The sequence below is a fragment of the Salarias fasciatus genome, assembly GCF_902148845.1.
Source record: "Salarias fasciatus chromosome 7 unlocalized genomic scaffold, fSalaFa1.1 super_scaffold_4, whole genome shotgun sequence".
Classification (NCBI taxonomy): domain Eukaryota; kingdom Metazoa; phylum Chordata; class Actinopteri; order Blenniiformes; family Blenniidae; genus Salarias; species Salarias fasciatus.
In genome coordinates, this window is record NW_021941229.1 from 11,273,123 (window position 1) to 11,293,261 (window position 20,139).

Genomic DNA, 20,139 nt, shown 5'->3' on the forward strand with positions numbered 1-20,139 from the left:
TCTCCATATTGTTCCCGTCTCACTAGATTTGCCAGAGAAAATAAGCCAGAGCTGAAAAACACAAGGTCTCTGTTAATACGGAGCCTCGCAGCCTGGTAGCTCTTACCACAGGATCATTTCTTGTTTAATATTTCAAATGTCTCTAGTTTTCTTTGGTGCAGAGCATCTTCTTCCAACAAATATGCAGTGTCAGTTTAACGAGAGACCACAACATCACAAATAATCACAGCAAATAGCCAAGATCTCTCCAAGAAGACACGATCTTAGTCTACCAATGTCACACAAACACATAAAAAAATATATATATATATTTTAAGGTATGCTTCAGTGCATCGTCGCCCTGCGCAGACGTGTTGATGACACACCATCAATCCCACCTTCACATGCGGCTTCGAACATTCCTTTCACTTTCAGGCCAAACACACTTTGCACTCTTTCCAACTTTGCTACTAGACAAATGACGGATGGTGTAATTTTTTTTGTCTGGAAAGGGTTGCCATTAATCACATCTGCGGCAGTTCACCTGTCAGAAAATGTAAACAGGTTGTTTCCAGCATGTGAAGAAATGCCACATGCTGGCAGGTTTTCTGCTGAAGGGCCGTCTCTTTTCATCCCGTCATCCATTCTCATCTGAATCATCCGTTTGTCACATTCAGAGCTCCGCAGCCAGCAACATCCACAGCTTAGATTGGCAAATTTCCTCTGTGTAATCGCACCCAACGGCAGAACAAAAAGGCAAGGGAGGCAAAGCGAGAGATAGCCTCGAAAGGGTGGGAGGCATTGTTTCGAAATAGGAGACGCTTGAATGGAGCTCTGAGGTGATAAGTGGAGGACTCAGTCTGTGCCTGTCACTAAGATGGGCCCTAATTTGCTTATTTGTAGCTGTCAGTTGTGTTTTTGTGTGCCCAGCCGTCTAGACTGATTGAAAGTCCGAGGCCTGAAACACTCATTACAACATTTTAGCTCTTATTTATATTGACTCAGCCTTTTTGTTACAGTGACACCAAGGGAACCTGGATAGCTGCCACTCATTTCTTGGACGCTTGGATAATTTTTATTCCCCCCACACCCTGGCCTCGCTCTCCGATGTGCTTTAAACACACTTTTATCTAATCTGGCTGTGTTTATTTCATCCTCTTTGCAGGTAGCCGCAAACTGTTGCCAGAGATTGTGGTGTTTTATCGAGGCTGCTTGCAATACTTGTTTCCAATCCAAATTCAACAGGTTGTCATGAAAGTTACAGACAGTAGGGTTGATTTTTTTAAGCTCTTTTATACTCCTCCTTGTTGTCCTTGGTCTGTCTTTTATTTTCCTTTGCATAGTTTTCTTTGATATATTTCCATCGTGGGCGGTCACAATGAATGAAGTTTTTTTATTGTATGTTCTGAGATATATGTATGCATGAATATACAGTATAACAGAATTTTCCAATATGTAAATAACCTTTAGATTCTTCCTGCTATTATAGGCATTTTCACAGGGAAATGTTAAATTGACTACATTTATATAGTGATTTTTACACTGCTTGAACAGAAGCCAAAGCGCTTTACATTGCATTTCGCATACACATTCACTCACCATGTTTCATGCAAGGCGCTCAATCGAAGGACACTTCGGCATAATGGAGAATCAAGCAAACGCGTGCGTGTGTGTTGTGAGATGACCTCTCTACCAACCGAGCTACAGCCGCCCCTAAACCTGTGCCACTAATTTTCTGGCACCAAGTACGCATCGACTGACACTTTCATGCACAATACTGGGTTGTTTTTTGTGTATATTTATATACTGTATATGTAAAACAAATTATATTCATTTGGAGTCCCTCAGAAATTGTGTATCTAAGATGAGTCCCTACATTTATTGTAGAACATTCATTCATCTTAAAAAGCCAAAAAAATAAAAATAAAAAAAAAATCCACAGAGAAATTTTGCCTGTGAAACAGGAGTATAGCCCAAAATAATGGGCTGTTCAATGGCATTCACTTTTTTGAAATGCACCTGCACATTCAAAATGATGATTAAAAAATGACAAGGGCACATGTAAATCAGGCCTATTACTACTTCACTGGTGGAAACTCTACTTTCTTCAGTTTCCTATCCTTTCCTCTCTTTTCCTCTTCTCTTCTACTCTCCTCTCCAGGGAGGATTAGGACAGTCCTTTTCATCCTGCTGTAATCCTACACTGGCAACCCAGCTTCAACACACACACGCACACACACACATCCTTACATTCTGGGAGTTTTGCCTAAACAAGACCATCCACGCACAGTATGACCACATAGCTGCATAGCTCGCCTCTCGGTCATGTGGACAAAGAACGTTACAGAGAGTGAGTTGTTCTGCTCCGGTTGTCGCCTCTCTCCCAAAAAAAAAAAAAAAAAAAAAAAAGGAGGCAGAACAGGAGAATGAAAGGGGGGAAAGAGATGTAAACAGTGTGATCTACCTCCCAGCCTGTCTCTGTCATCCCCCCCCCTGGAGGTGGGGCCTTGCTGGGACTCTTGTCAGCTGAGCTGCTCCCTCCTGCTGAGACCGACAATGGCAGATTGGCAACCCTAATACTGCAGCCCGCTTTATCTGCCTGAATTAAAACCCAATTGGAGAAAGGGTTATGGGAATTGCTGGCTTGGGGAGAGCTTTCTTATTTATATATTTTTTTTTCAGGAATTATGTGTGTGGGCGCATTTTAGGAAAAAAATGTAATCAGAGGGATAGAAGCTCAGGGGGTATCAGTCAGGGGATTAAACACTGAACTAATGCAGCTCGATGCAGAGCCGTTGTTAGCCCTTTATTAAGAAGGATGTTTGTTTGTTTTCCAGAGGATAGGGAATGTGTGTGTGTGCGTGCATGCGTGTGTGTGTGTGTGTGTCCTTAAAGGAAGTGCTCACGAGGCAAGCAGGATGTGCAAGAAGTGTTTGGCTTGGCTCAGCTGGCAGTGAGGTTCAGAGGACTGCTGATACAGGGAGAAAGATGGGAAGAATCGCCCTCTCTCTGCTCCCTTAACAAGGCATTTTCTCACAAAAAGAGGGAACACACACAGATTTTTTAAAAATAAAAGCAGTAGTAGTACAGGAACTGAACTTGAACCGTCCGCCAGTTTTGACTCTGCTGTGTGGAAACAAACCTTTGTTAATGTGGGAGTGCGGCAAACAAGCTCACTGCTGCTTATTCCAACAAGTGGCCACCGAGAGCAGAGAGAAAGGAACTCTGAGGTCAGAAAAGGACATTAAGAAAAGAGGTGAAATTAAAGTTTTCTTATCAAATAAAAGTTTGTTTTTTTTTTTTTTCAATTTATACATAATTTCTTTTTTTATGAATATTTTTAATGAAAAGCAATTGTCTAACCACCATGATTCAGCATGCATTTAAGTGACGCATTAGTTTCGAAGTTTAGCCATAACAGTATTAAGCAGTTTTAATGCTTCTGTTGCTTTTTAAAGCAAGTAAATCCTTGAATGTGGAACCAGAACCACAGTGAAAAGATACAAAGCTGCTGTGTCACTGGTTTAAAAGGGGCTGACGCAGTGACGCACGTCCATTACTGAGCGACTACTTAAGGTTACATCAGTGATCATCCACATGCAGCGACTTCTTGTGTGTCTCTCTGAAGCTGAATACACAGTCAGTCGTGTGTTTAGGTGTGAGGTAGCTTTACCTGCTTCATTATGACTCAAGTTGTATTTGCAGATGATATGAACTCCTCCAGGTTACAGTTGTGATACAGTGGTGAGATGAACTGTCCTTATTAAGTAGATAACCTGAAAACCTGCCGTGCTCTCTTTAGGAGACATCCATACACTTGAACCCAAGTAAACCAGAAGTTCATCAGAGGAGAGGTTCCTCTTATGGTAGTTTATAAGGCGCAGTGAGTCAGAGGAGGAAAAGGTGGATAGAGGCAAGAACAGACGCCGTCGTACGTGGAGAGAAAGAGCGAACGACAGTGTTGAAAGACGAGACAGGAGGGAGGGACCTGTTATCACTGCACATACAATCCAAAGTCTGCGTGACACACCGCTGTATGCCACCACCTCTCTGCTCCTGTTTGCCTCATATCCTCCGTGTTGACAGCTGATGGGAAGATAGCCCGCTTAGCCCGGGCGAAGCCTGGGAGTAAACCTGGGGGGGAGAAGAAAGGCAGAAAGAGCAGATGAGCTCCCGTACATCTGACCTTATCCTTATAGCTCTCCGATTTCAGCACCGCTCCGAGTTTCTCCTCGGCAGAGGCGCAAGGTCGTGTTTTTCCCCCCCGTTCTCCGGGGCCCACTACTCCACTCATCGGCCGCATGCATTATAGATATATTGTACATCCTGACCTCCAGCATCCCTGAGGGAAGCACTTTTCAAGTTTGAGGGACAGAAGCATTCTGCCGGAGTACAACAGAACAACTCTGCCGACAGAGTCCGCCTCAACAAATCAGTGCTGCTGTTTTTCCCACTACGAGCTACATTGCATTTTATTGTCTGTGGGTGTTTTTATGCTGAATTGTCCATTTTCCTGGATGGTGGTCAGTTTCAACAACTGCTTTCACACTTCAGCAGATGTGCTCGCCTTTCGGTGCCAACGCAACAATCCCTGGTGGGGGAAAAACACAAATTAGCTCAAGTGTGAAAATCCTAATGTGTGAAGTGTTTGATGTTTTTAAGTAGGCCTGGTTTTTATTCTGTACATCACAAGAAAAATATGCCGCTTTTTAGCACTTCCATCATCATGATAGAAGGCCTGTTTTTCTTAGAACGCTCTCTTCTGTTGATCCCTAACAGATTCGTCAGGCCAAGTGACCTCCTCGCCTCTGGGCTCGCCCACCTCCCACCGGGGAATGCACCCGTCCCTGCTCAGCCCGACGTCCATGGGTCCCTCCGGGTCTCTGCACTCACCAATCAGCACGCTGAGTTCACCCATGAATGGCCTGGCCTCACCTTTTTCTGTCATCAGCTCACCCATGGGGCCCCACTCCATGAACTCACCGGGAATGGGCTACGGCCCCAGCGTCAGCCCCCAGGTGAGGCACTGACAGACCCGCACGAGATGTTTCCAAAGTCGTCTCTGGTCACCATTCCTTGAACCAAACTTCAAACATATCTTTAACTCAAAATGTCATTTTTGACATGCGTTTTCAAATCAAGGTCCCCACATCTATAGAAGAACAAGAACACATACGGTACACACACACACAAGTCTACATTCGCAGATGTTTGCAGCTGGATACACATGTTGACACATGAGGGGTTATTCAGGTTTCATGTCTTCAAGGTTACTCACTCGCTGTGTGTAGATCAAGAAAAATCGCCAAGTTTGCAGATAAATGCATTCATATTTCACGACCGCAGCCATTATATGTGTATGCACAAGCGGACGTGCACATTTATAATACATGAAGCAGTAATATGTACAGACCTGGGGCTCTGGTGGCAGGTCTGTGGGGCTTATAAATGGGGCCCCATTCATCACGAGCTGGACTACGAGCGCTGTACGTACGATACAGATAGTGGACATTAAAGTGCGACTTTGTGATATCCACCGGCGCAGTGTGTTACTAATGTATGGTGTGTTTTGATATCTATAAAGGCTCACTCATACGAATTTTCGAAAGTTCTTTTGTGCGCATAGTGAAATAGTTTTGCTTTTTTAACTTGGCTGAAGTTTATAGCTAAAGTGTCTAAGAAAATGTAAATTAAGCAATGAATCACATAATGAATAAAAATACCCTATCCAGACTGACTAATTGTGAGATTCAGCAGAACATCTATTTCGTAAAATTCTCTGACAAAAAATAATTCTTACATGTTTTCCTTTTCAAATTTTAAAAGGTGTAAAGAACCTCGGCTTGAACTGTCAAGTGAATTTACCTCTTGTTTCACCTGTTTGAATACATCCACAAATTGAGGTCGTCTTTTTGGAGATCTAATGTTTTGGAAAGGGGTGAAAAGCTCTGAAGAGAAAGGTTTGGTACATGGTTGGTAAATTACCATGGTTTTAATAGACTTTTTTTTTTTTTTTTTATAGCTTATTATGACTTAAGGGTGTCTCATGGGAAAATTGGACATGTTGGGGAATCTAAGTCCTCTCCACTGCCTGAGCCACAGGTACATGGACAGTGACACAGGTTGTGATAACAAGCTTAAACTCTGACTTTACTACATTCAGAAACCCAAAATGTTCTGGCTTGGCAGCCTCCATGCTTTTGATCCTGGTTTGTATGCGTGCGTGTATGTGTGTGTGAGTGCGTGTGTGATCACAGGGAAACACAAGCTGCCCAGCAAAGCAGCCAGCAACCAGTTTTGTATCATGTCTTACAGACGGCACTCTCATGCTTCAGAAGTGCAAATTACAGTCACTTACACTCTCAAACACTCACATGCACACAGACACACACACACACACACACACACACACACTGGTATAATTTTCCTAAGCCAGGCCCCAGCAGACGGAGGCCCTGCTCTGACCCCGGTGGCACAGTTAATCAAGGCCTATTCAGCCGGGATTCCACAGCACTTCAGCTCTGTCACTCTTCCCTCTTTATCCCTGGCATATTTGTCACTCTCTCCAACCATATCTCGCTTCCTTCTCCCTCACTTCAGTCGTCTGCGCTCTCCAGCTGTCCTCTTTTCTCTCCTTTTTTTTCCCCCTTCTTGTTTTTATGCCTTGTCTCAGTCACATCATCTTCATTCTCCCTCTTTTCCTTTCTCTCACTCTCTCTCTTTCTCCCTGTCGTTTTTGTTCCATCAATAAGCCTCGCTTTCTCTGGCTTAAAAACACACACACACACACACACACACACACACACACACACACACACACACACACACACACACTCACTCACACACACACACGCACAATTAAGACATCAAAGCTCGCAGTGGCCCAGTTTTCCGTCTGGAGCCATATCTAAAATTGAAATTGTTTTCCCCCCTCTTCAAAACTCAGTTGTTGCTCTTTTTTTTTTTTTTTTTTTGTGTTTGTTGATAATTGTGTTAAAGGACGTCGCCGCTCGGGATGGGCTCCCCTCGTCATTGTTGAGCTTATCTGCGCCTTCCTAACGAAAGTGTCCCAAATGTAATGGAGTTAAGAGTGGATTAAGGGCACTTTGAGAAAGCGGCCAGAATCTTTTATTGCTCGAAAGCCCCCCAACCCCACCCCCACCCATCCTCATCATTCTGATTCTCCTGCACTTTATAAATCCAGCACCTTCATCCCCGCTGCTACTTCTGTCCCGCAGTGCCACACTTCCTGCGCAGGTTGGATGTTTCATCATTAGCGCGGTGTGGATGATTCAGCTCGGCCTGAATCCTTTGAATTCCTCCTCACAGGAGTTTTAGCGATTTTATAACATTGTAAAAGTACAAATTTAGCACGGATTTCATGGAAAGTGTTATGTGCAGGCATGTTTTCTCTCTTTTCTCAGTTCATCCCAAATGCCTCCTGGCCATTCCTTTCTTCTTGAGTAGCTGTATAAATAGCAGGTAACATCTGTTTCTCTTGGCAGTGACAGTTTTAATATTGTGTCTCCAGTAATTACAGCATGTCGTAAGCTTGTGTTATGAAGGGTTTTCAGTGTATGATAGAGAAGGATTATTTTAAATCTGTACAAACAGGTGGCGTTAGAAATGCAGTGTAGCAGTAGCAATTTCTGTTTCTGCATTAGTTGTCGGGCTTCACCTTGTCCAGTAAACCCATACAGGTGGGTTATAAATGTGTTACACTGTCAAAGTTTGCATCGTATTTGCACTTTTACGACTACTGTTACAGGACTTAAGGATGTTTTTCAATTATTTGTCCTTTCAGTGTAGGGAGGGAAAGTGAATTGCCACAGATGTTTGTACTCTAATTCTCATATTGTTAAAATTAGACACATTTTACGACAAATTTCAGAGTGATTAAAATTACACGAACTTATAAAAAGGAAAGAAATTCAGTCTCTGGCTTAATATGATAGAAGTTGAATCCATATATCTGCCATTGCTAATGATTAAGTTTGTGTATCAAAGTAAACAAGTAAAAGTTATGTGTAGTCTTTCTGTATGTTGAGCATTTTTTATTTAATTTTTTTTAACATCGACTTAACTTTTTTGTGTTGGATTTGTGGGATCAGGAGAAGGCGCTATGTTATGCGTCCTGTGTGTTCAGGGTCTATACAGTATGTGTGTGTGCGCCCAGCATTTTGTAATAGGGGGTGAAATAAAGAAGAGGCTCAGCCGTGACCTCGTTCCAGTTAACTGCTCCAGAAGAAGGGGGGAGAAAAAAAAAGGGGGAGGGCAAGTCAGCCGAGTGTTAAGAGCAAGTGGCACACGCCGCCTGACTCAAATCACGTCTCATCACAAGCGCCGCGCCTCACGACCACAGGGAAGTGCCACCATCTTTAACCTCTGAGCCGCTCTCTCACATCCACCCCGCCCCAACTCCCCCACCCCGATTCTAAAAATAGAAAAAACTAATGCTTATTACGGTTTGAAAAAGTGAGGCTACAATAGTGTAAAACCAACTCTTCAGAGACCAAATTTAGTTTCTTTGGGGAGAAAAGAGAAGCATTTTTGTGCTACTACAGCAATGCTTGCTGTTTCTTTTTTTTATTGCATTTTTATTGCCTCATAATGTTTTATTTTTTTTTTTTATTATTATTATTATTTTTGCTGAATGAATGATTTTTCAACTTTCTTCTCATTCTTTCTTAACTTTGGCCAAATTTGATTTAACCTCCATTCTCATTCATTTTGACTTGTTCCTTTCAGTTTTCTGCTCAAGTCTTCATTATCACCACGTTCTTCTTAGATGTCCCAGCTGCAACAAGTCATTGTAAATTCAGATTTCTTTTGGTTTTTACATCAACAGCTTGTGTTATCTGCATTTGAACTGATAGTTAGAACACAGCAAAATATTTCAAACTACATCTTAACCATTAAGATAGACACACATTGACTTTTAATCAATTTTTTTTAAAAAACATTGTCAGAATCATGTTAATCAGCAGTTGAAGCCTTGTTTTTTGTTACATTTTTGTAAATTGTGACATGTGAATGCAGCACTGTTACTACTGCTACTGGCAGGGTAAAGTGCTTTAAGACTGCTGAAGCAGTTAAAATGTCCTATTCTTCAAATAAGAAATCCTATTCTGTTGATGAAGAAGTGTTGATGATAATGGTTTGATGATTGAAAGGCTCATCCCCTGGAAGCTCTCCTTAATGCTTACAATTACATGTTTTTTTTACCTTTTAAAATGTTAAACTTCCACCCTTGCCAACAGGCTTTGCTGACTTTGAAATGAAACAAGAAAACATTTGTATTGTACAGAGACGTCAGCTGGAAGTCATAATACAGACTGAGACCACTCGGGCTCCGCCCTCAACCTGCTTATTTTCTGGTCATAAATGAAAAACAGCGACGCTTAACCGTCTTGTACATCAAAGCTGTACATGACAAGACGATGAAAACCGGGGACACCATGAACAAAAGTCCCATTCTTAAGTGGAATCTTGCATCTTCCAACAGCCAAACCACATGTAAAGCGAGAGACAGTCCTTTATCATCCGCCAGTTCTTACATCTCCAACAACCGTACTTCCCCTTCAGCTCCGTCCCAAACATCCCGGACACATTGACATGCGGTGGCTTTCATTCTTCTTTTTCTTTAAATCAGAAACTTTCTTCATCTGTCAGGTCCGATCAGTGCGTGCCAATTATCTGCCCCGTTTGTTGCACAAGATCACAAACGCTTGGCGACTCAGCAGACGCCAAACGCAAACCTTGTCTTTCGTTTGGCGGTTCTTACCACTGCTGAACGCGCCATCTCAAGTTTTTTTTTTTTTAAATTCCAGAGTCACAATGCCGCAGCAGTGCTCATCAGCGGTCATGTCTGCAGGGCTTGAACTCAGGGACAAACACAGACCATCCCCTCTATCAGAGACGCCACCAGTCGCCCGAGCAGCTGGAAGGGATTACACGCAAAAAGGACTGGAACACATTTAACACTTCCAATGACAATGGCGACAGTTGTCTTGGCTAGAATTTGGTTTTGTGTGTTTTTTTGTTTTTTGTTTTTGTTTTTGTTTTTTTTTTGCAGGGGGAAAAAGTTTGAGGGTTCTTTATCATCAAACCGCTGCAGGCGTGAGCCTCGCACCGTTCTGAGCACCAATCCCCGAAAATAACTACACGCCTCTAGTGCGTCTTAGTAAAAACGCAGAGAAAACATAAAGCTTGAGTGTTTTTGGACACACACAAAGAACACCAGTGTGCAAAAGAAAAGGAAAAAAAAAAGGTGTAAATGTTTTACAAGAAATGGAACATGGGCTTAGTAGCGTATGAATGAGCGGCGGCGGTGGCGGCGACGTCATGCGCCACTTCGGAGGACGTCGTGTTCAGGCGAGGGTTGCTAGGACACTGAAACACAACACACTGGAGAGAAAGAAAGTACGGGAGCGCGAGAAGGAGCACAGTGGTCCTCGGCCCCCCTTTTTTCCCCAAGTCGGAGTAATAAAGGTCCATTTCTCCGCGCCGGTCTTTGATGGACCTGTGCTGCAGCCACTCTGCATGACATCATAGTTACATGGCGGCACAAAAGAGCAGTGTGTAGCGTCCCGCGGGAACCGTTAAGGCTCTCTAATGTCAATCAACCCTCAAATGGATTGAGGAAAGGATTTTTTTCAGCTGAAGCTGTCTCCAGGTAGCAATTAGGCTGAGTTTCAGAGAGCTACCCACCCACCACAACCCCATCCTGTTTTTTTTTTTTTTTTTTTTTTTTTTTTTTTTTTTTTTTTTTTAAAGAAGTGTAACTAATGTGCAGATTTTGTTCAGCTGTGTTTCACTTGTGGTTTGTCAGACCCAGAACCTCAGGTTCTTATGAGGAAATCGTATATAGGCCTTGTATTTTAAGTATTACTTATAAAAATTGCTTTACTTCATATTAGAACTATTAATTTTGGAGCTGGATTCCTCTTCCTTCTTTCAAAAGCTGTTCTGAATCTACAAAATCATTTGATTTAGACATTTAATTTCATGCCTTCGCTCAGGAACAGCCTTAAGCATAGTTTCCCCCTCCACCACTGGTTTTGCATATCTAAAAGTGCTTAAACATCTGCCTAAACCGCTGTCCCATTCTTGTTAATCTGGTATCTTGGGAGAGCATTATGGGAATTTTTTTGTATGCCAAAAGTATAACTGATTTAGTTTGGTGGCCAGTGGTAACGTATTTGTGTCCTACTTTTGTGAATGCATTAGTGTGCCGCATTATTTAGTCTTTTTGGACGTGAAGGTCGAGTTGAATCCAAACCACTTGAAGCCAAAATGCTCACAAACTTACAACAAGAAAGAGTTCAGTCAGCGAGACACTATCCACAAATAACAAACAAACTATATTTATATTTTGTTTAAACAGGTGCTGTAGCTGAGAAGTTGTCTCAAAATGACAAAACCCTAAAGACAATTGCACCAACTGTCATATGGCTGCAGCATCTCCTCCCTCAAAGCTTTTAACTTCCTCTTAGACGAGGGTCTCGTTTTAGCGTGACCTCAAAAGCACTATGAACTGATAAATCCACCAGTTGGAAAGTTGGAAAGAATAGTATTTGCAATTGCATGCGAGAATAAACACAATGAGGCTTTTAAAGCCGACTAGTCCATGATGGCTGAGTGCACTGATGTAATGACCCCTACAACCACTGGAGCCTCATTAAGAGGCTTTGCTTATTTTCAAGCCAGCGAAAGCTTGAGAAATCACAAGTGCTGCACATTGCAAGAAAAAAAAAAAAGTATTATTGATTCACTTGGACCATCTAGCCTAAAACATTAAAATACTCAAAGTGCAGGAAATTCAAAATTGCAGCCCTTTTTCCATTTGTTCGATAATAACCTACTCCTTGACGAAGCCTTGGAGGAATTATTTCATATTTTCCACAAAATCTTCACATAGACTTCATGGTGGACTTGTTTCATCATTGCGACCTCTTGTCTGTTTTGTTTCCACCAATCCTATTAAGAAAGACTTAATATGATCCCAAGTATCTGATTCTTCTAAAGTTTTCATTATGCGCATTGTGGAGTCTAGACAGACGTCAATGTCAGGTGTGAAGCTCGGCTGTTTAGAGGAAGTGTAAAACCAGACAGTTTTCTCAAGGTTTGTATTGTGTTCGCCCTTATTTTCTCAGACATACTGCAGGCAATCGTTTGAGAACTGACACTATAGTATGTTGTGTGATGATACTGCTTGTGTGTGTGTGTGTGTGTGTGTGTGTGTGTTCTGACTTGTGTTGGGGGGCCACACAGGAGATGAGCCTTCCAGAGGGTGGCCGCTATAAGGGACGGGATCAGTAGCTTGAGGTTTAGGTTTCATAGAACAGCCTGCAGATGCAGGTTCTAGACGTCGTGGTTTGAATACCTCAGGGGCACACATTTATTTTAAAGCTGGAGATAATCCCTTCGGGGTTTTAATTGCATCTGCCGGTGTGATCTTACAGCAACATAACACTGTTTGTGGACAGACATGCACACTGTGGCATGTCTGTGAAGCGTGACGACACTTTTGTGTGATTAAACCTACTTTCGTCTCTGCTCACACACCTGTGAAACATGCAGTTTCTATATACACCCAAAACTTCAGAAATATGATAATGATAATGAGCTTTGCAGAGTTTCCCTCAGTCACTTAAAAAAAAAAAAAAAAAAGTTTAAAAAAAGTAAATTGTTAAAAGTATATGTGGTCATATACACAAGCAGGATCAGACCAAGCCAGACTCCCATCACCACCAACACCGCACAAGCACACTTTAAATCAGTTACTCCTCGTCTTTTGTCATTAAGCAAGCTGTTTACTTGTAAAAATAGCTGTGAACCCTGCGCCTGTGTGATGTACGACTACCCGAGTGAGGACTGGAGTCCGTTAAAAGCCGGGTGACTCGTGAGTGGATTTATCATCCTATTATCTCCTTTAAGGTGGACAATGAAAATACAACTGAGTGCCTTGCAGGATGTAATTAATCATAACGCCGCTGAATTCGGCGGCGGCTTGACACCAAAAGACCGTTTGAATCACCGCAGGATTATGTGCCATTTGACAAAAGAACTACAGCTCAGTTAATTTGCATGTAGCGCACACGAGAGGACACTTTGAGAGCGGTGATGTATTACTTGGCGATAATGGAGAGAATTAGTCATTGGATTGGCTCCTGTCTTGACATTGGAAATACTTCTTGATCCATCTCTAAGTGATATGGAAGACAATGGAGAGTCTTTACAAAGGAATGCTGAAGGACACGTCAGTGGGCAGTGGAAAAACGGCGGCGTGCTCTCTGTATTTGATAAAGGAATTTTTATTTTATCTCATATGAGACAATGGAAAGGACCGGTTAGTTTAAATAGCGAAGGACACTAACGGACAATGGAATTGTTTTTCAGTTTGTCCATGAATGACAGGAAAATGGTATGCATAGATATATTAATGCTTATTTCACAGTGGCAGTGTTGAAATTCTTAACCTTTTTTCTTGTCGTCAAGATGGAAGCAAAACGCAGACAAACAAATTAAAAAATGAGAGCATACAGTTTTGAAAAGAGCGTTTGTTTGTTTCCACTGCATGTTTATTGTCTGTGTTATTATTGAAGTCAAACATATGGTTTTTGTGGAATGTTACAAACTAATATTTAATAAGCATAAAAAAACATATGTGTAAAACAATCCAGCTTGATTGATCATTGCTTAATGCAATTATCTGTGGGAGAAAATGTTTTAAACCATTAATCACGACAAGAACTGTGAAAACTGCATCTGCAAATCATCAACTGTCAGTTTGTACATTATCTTCTCAGATGTTTTTTCAATGCTGAGACTTCAGATCTGCCATCGACTGTAGTTGGATTCAGCCTGGAATGTCTTCTTTTATTCTGAACATTGAACCACAAAGAAATATGTTCTATTTATTTTAGTGAACTAATGGGCTTTTGCTGGAGTTTCCAATGACAAGAGAGGTTCTTCTTTTCCTTGCTTTCCTGTAAGTTCTTTTGAAAAGTTGTGATTAAAAAAGGAACAAGTTGAAAAAAAAAAGTTACAATTAAATAACAGAAGCTTCCTTAATAATAATAGGTAAGAAGGTTGCAGGCTCATATATAGAGACCAGCTGTAGAGATGCTGCTCTATCCAGAAGGGAGATGATCTCTACATTGTTTCAGCAGATTCATGCTCAGTCTGATATCTTCTTATTTTCTGCATTTAGAAAACACTGCAACTTCTCTGCTTCAGTTACAGTGTTTATTCAATACTTTGTGCAAACACAGTTTTTGAGTATATTGCTCATTAATCATTTTGATGCTAAACTTCATACCCAAAGTAAAATAAGAACTGTTTTTAGACCCAGATTGTCTAATTATTCTACAACAAAAAGGTCTGACATGGCCAAGGATGGCAGCATTGTGTAGAGAGGTGCGATGGGATCAGGCAGAAGTTTGTAAAAGGCTGGAGTGAGAGGGAGAGTGATTTGTAAAGCTTATTGTGTCAGTTGTAGGCAGTTCAGTGCCCACAAGAACGGAGTTGTTCCTTGTAAAAACAACCCGAGTGCCCACTCACACTCACTCAAAGCCAGAAGGACACATGTAGACAAAACAGCTAAACACACACACGCAAAATCCACAAACGCATGCATAAAAACACACAAATGCCTGCGTGCCAGCAAGCCAACACACTGAGCACACACACGCTTCCCCTGGATGCCAAAAACACTTAGACCGACACACATGCGGGTGCTGCATCGCCGAGGTGAGACAGCAGCTGAAAGTCGCTGTGCGTACTCCCGTTCCACTGCTGCAAGGCTTACGGCTTTCATGCCACTGATAGTCCTAATATCCTTTTTTTTTTTCCCCCATGACAAAAGTTTCTGTCAAAACCCACACACGTGCACGCACATGCGCACGCACAAGTGCCGGCAGTGCCTGCGATGATTCATTTTATCTGCTGTGGCACAGCATGGGGCGAGTGTTAGAAACCTCCGAGCTGTCGAGAATAATGTCTGCTTCCACTAAATTCTGTCCACTGGGAGAAAAGCACAGAGTGTTTTATTAGAGCTGAGCGACAATAATCTTGGAGCTCTTTTAGAATACGGCACTCTTAGGGAGGATTTACATGTTGTCATTAATGGTGGATAAATAATTATAAATTCACCTAATAGCTCATTTGAACACGAGTTAAGAGGAGTTGGCAAACTTATGGTGGATGTAGGAGTGTGGTTGTATTTTTCTGCTTTCATTCTCTACCAAGCATTTTGAATTACAATCTAATGATGTTTAAAAGACAAATTAAAGTCATCGTTTTAACTAAACATCATTAATAATCTGTGTTTTTCTTCCAACAGCTGTAGACTTTACAACTCGCAACTAACTGCTTTTATCTCTCTACTTGTAGCCTGTAATCTTTATTCTCCTCAACCAAAAAAAATAACAATGCGACTGGTTCTTGTTTATTTTTCTTTTGTAGTCAGAAATATTCCACTCGTTCTATCTCTGTTCAGCAGGTTACATGTGTCACAGCCAGCCCGCTCATGTTGTTACTGCTGCTGTGTGATTGCAGCAGGCTCAGAGTTGTGTGAACATTTACGAATTTACAGACCAATGCACGCAGATGTGCTTTCTGTTTCTGTGGGAACCCAAATGAGTAATCACTTGATTCAATAAGGAAGAGGGTGTGCAACTGCTCACTTATAACTGGCAACTGACTGCACAGGGCACTTATGCCCACATGCCAGGCACCCTGTTGTTATGTGCTCCCCTCCTCATGTGAATTTGAAGACCAAAAGAATAGGACCCCATGATTAAGGATAATTTAAAACCGTTCTCGCTTTAAAAAAATAAACAAAATCGATGCATGTAAAGATTATGATGGTCACGCTGAACATGCTGTAATGGATACAATCCAACTTTCCCTGCTGCAGCCTGGTCCTGAACGTGACTCACACAATTTACAGTTGCGCGACAAACCTATTTCCAGACGACCCTTAGGTCCGTCCACAAATAACTGCGCGATGATCTATTCCCCGCTCCGCATACGTGCCTGCACCCATGTCAGCACTGATCTGTGCAGGCTTGACTCTGCTGTTTGCACCAACAGGTGTGTCTCAAACTGAAATTCAAATGAATCTCGCGGGTTGTCTCACTCAGAAAATCCCCCGAAGGGCCCCAGAGGTGAAGGATCCATTAGCACGCCTCCTCCATGTGAAACATGATCCGCTATCTCGGTCGATTCATGTCCAGATAGCTCTGACACACACACACACACACACACACACACACACACACACACAGCAGAGCACGAAGAAGAAAGTTGTCACTCATTCCTCTCACACTTTGCAGGAACCGCCAGGATAAGTTTGCTTTTAGGAGGAAGTGATTGTCGCTGGGTGTCAGAGGTGAAAGGGGACTCGGGGTTATCGTGGGGTCACATCAGGACTTGATCTCTGTCCTCACCTCTGTGGGGGTCGCCGCTCAGCGCTCGTCTAATGTCATTGAGAGATTATCATCCCGTCCACAAGCGCTCCCTTTGCTTTCCAGCTTTTGTTGTGTTGTGCCTTGAAGCAAAAGTAAACTGAAGTCGCTCATATCAATCACTGAGCCGCTCGGCCAGTGGAGAGATGGGATCGGCAACACCGGATTGCTGGATTGTATAGTACAACGTTCACTTCCTGATCATGTCGTGCTACTCTGTAATGGTGAATCCTGATGAAGGAAGTCTTCTTTTTTTTAAAGAATTCTGTGAAGATAACTTTCTCCTTCTTAAAATAAGGTGCCCTTGAACTGGAAAGCAACTGAAGCTCCACATGAGGGTAGTGCATTGAGGAGTGCTGTGTGAGGATTTGATGTCTCCTTTTGAAGTGTCTTTATGAGCAGACTCTGTGCTCTGACTTTCTGAATCGAGCTAAGCTCATCTTAAGCAGAGGCCTCCGCTGTCTCAGCTCCGCTTCTCTTTTTGTCCTCCCGTCACTCGAGGGACCGCTCCCTCTCTTTGTCTTTCACCACCATGTGGAGTCGCAGCATACTAATAGTTTATAGGAGCGGCTTTACTGCAAACATTCAGCCTTCTGTTAAAAGTATGAATGAAAAAGGAGCAGGTAAAACAAAAAAAACAAAAAAAACACTTAAGTGATGCTGGATTGCAGCACTGATTTCCCTGAAGATTTTGAGGCAATCTACTTTTAATTACTATTTGCTACAATCAAACAATGAGGTGTACTTTATTCTGTTATTGTCAGATTAGTTGATTTAATAGAGTTATTAAGGCTTGACTGACAAAGCGTCTGTCACTAGTGTTTCTGTGATTTAATCCTCAAGTTTACAGTCAAAAACTATTATCTTTTATAATTATATTTCTATGTTTTGAGTTGTGTTTGTAGAAGCAATGAGTGTGAAATCCAGGAGCTTGACAGAAGGATTGTTTTTTGTTTCCTGGAAAATAATGATCACATGTTGATTTTGGCAGATTGGAGCAGCAACCTGAGTGAGACGCACATCTCGAACCTCACCGTCATCTCAAGTTTCAGCCACATTATTATCATGTGACACACAATAAAAATAGACATTGAGACGCTATACCAGTATACCAGTAATACTGCTTGAGCAATACCAGTTCCGTTAGTTTTAATTTGAACAAGCAGTCGGTGTCAAGTACAGAAAGACAAGGCATCACATATTTGAAGGAATAGAAAAATTCCTTATTCAACACTTGGACTCTCTTTTTCAGTTGTTGTAAAACAGTTTTATTGCAATAATTTGATAAATTTGGTAGACTCTGTTACTCAAGTCAAATATTTGATTTCTGTGTTTATTTTTGAGGATTTGTAAAGCAGCCTTTTAGCACTGGGAGGCCTAATTTGGTAACACTTTACTTTAAGCACCCGGTATAACACAATATAAGTAGTTATAAACACTCATACATGATCATAATGCTTTATAACTCACTATACAGCACTATACAGCATGGGATTAGGGTTAGGGTTAGGGTTAGGTCCTGGCATTGTGATCATCTATGAATGTTTATAACTATAGCTACATGTGTTATAATGGCATTGTAATGCTTTAAAAATGTACTTATAATATGTTATACAGGGGGGCTTCAAATAAAGTGTTACCCCTAATTTGTTCAGTTAATGAATACTGTGTTATGTATTATTGTCCAGTCCTGTACTGTACTTGGGTTTTGCCTATAGTTATATTTAGAATCCAGATGTTATTTGTGTGATATCAAGGCAGCATGACTCCATTCTGCTGAATTATTTTTCTTTTTAATTGGAGGAATACATTTATTCCTTCTCCTAAAGCAAGACCCAAACAAAAGTGTATTCTCTAATCTAAATTCTGAATTTGCAACACATTGAACAATGCGACAAAAAACAAACACAGTGACCACAAGGCTCATATCCATAGCAGACCTCATTAGTGACTTTGATAACATGTCAGGATGCTAACAAAGCTGGACATAGATGATGTTATGAAAAGGCAGGGTGGAAAGATAGAACTTGACTGAGCAATACTATCAAATTCTCACATTAGTGTGAAGCATTGTGTGTTTGAGTGTATCTTGCTGGATACCGAACTGAAAGCCCTGTAGTGTTTTCTTTGCTCATTACGTATTTCTCAGACTCTGTTATTGCATCTCCACGTAGCCACTTATAGCGTCTGACATCAAGGGTTTCGAGCCTGTTTTCAGAGCTTTTAACTCACTGTGTTTAGCCTGGTGTTTAAATATTCCAGCCGCATGCTGAAGCCAGCAGGTGGCACAGAACATATAATCACATATATCAGTTCTGTGCAGAATCTGACACCCACGAGCAGACAGAGACCCCCACTGTACTGGATGTACCAGTCCAGTGTCCTTCATAACATGTTACGTAACACCAGCAGCACGCAAAGCCGCGTTCTCAAACGGGGGTTTCGTCGTCGAAATCTCGTGTCCTACATTGGACGTCCTTGAACTGATGATCTGCACCTTCGGCCTGTCGAAGTTTGTTTTCTTCAGCATGCAGAAAGAAGGATCTCCAGTGGGATTTCCCAACACACTCCTGCTGCACACACAGCTGGCATGCCCCCCTGTGAAGGGTCACATGTATGTGTTGTGAAGGGAGGGTGTATGTTTTCTATTTCAAGAACCGGTCCTGAGCCACTTTAATCCCCCCCCCCCCTTGCCTTGTCTCACATCACCATGGACAGCAGAAAAAGAAAAGCCCCCCCACACCCTTCCCCACCCCTCCAAGCTGTGCCCACCCAACTGTGGGGAGCAATGTTTCTGAGATTGAGTTGCAGATTGACTGAAAATAGATGGTGAGACGAAGAATCGTTACTGCCAGGCAGACAGAGGAGTTTTATCGAGACGATATCGGCTGAGGGGACGGCTCTTTTTGGGGCGCGCTGAAGGGGGAAAGACTAGACTCAGGTGTTGAACTGAGGTAAGACCTCATCGTGACTGTGTGTGCACAGGTGTGTGTGTGTGAGAGAGAGAGAGAGATGTAGATTTGTGCACATGCTGCCGAGGCGATGCCACAGTCCCTGTGTGTGCTGGAGACTTCTCTTGAACATTTTGCTGGAGCCGTTGCTGCAACACACACTCATGATACAGTGTGTTTACAGTCTGTGTTGCACTGAACTGTCTCTGCCTGCAGCCCAGTGCCAGCTGGGACAGGCTTCATTTAATTTGAAGTCTAATATGAAAAACACATGGATTTTTGTTTGAATACTTGTCTGACTAAAACCTTGTTTTTTTTCCAGTTGTCAAAACTAAAGCATCTTTTGTCGGCCTTTATAGCTTCCTTCCATCATTTCAGATTTAAAGCCCCCTGGCATTCACACATTGTCCAATTATGTGCTAAATTTAGACCAAATCATGTTTCTCATTTGCATTGTGCTGAAGTTGGCAAGTGATGCTTCCTGATGCAGCAATGTTTGTGTCCTTGTGTCCTGTATCTTCAGGCCTTGTGAAAGTGATATTGTAAACTTGTAAAGTAACAGAAATGGCTTCATCCTATATGTTTTTGTAGCCGCTGAAATGTGAATGGTCTTCAGTGTATTTAAGGATGCTCGACCCTTCACACCCATGAAAGCTTGAATTGCTGAATAAAACAGTGCGCTGCAGCCTCACCAGGTGACAGATGAAAGATTGCACGGCTTCATAATCCTGACATCC

At 42.1% G+C, this 20,139-nt stretch overlaps 1 protein-coding gene across 5 annotated transcripts in view; it reads left to right on the forward strand.

Annotated features, from left to right (window-relative positions):
- Window positions 1-20,139, forward strand: part of rxraa (retinoid X receptor, alpha a) — a 118,601-nt gene that overhangs the window by 66,980 nt on the left and 31,482 nt on the right. For all 5 annotated transcript variants that reach the window (XM_030084249.1, XM_030084251.1, XM_030084250.1 and 2 more), the window contains one exon: window positions 4,759-4,997. In XM_030084249.1, coding sequence (XP_029940109.1) covers window positions 4,759-4,997 — 239 coding nt within the window. The remainder of the gene's footprint in view (window positions 1-4,758; window positions 4,998-20,139) is intronic.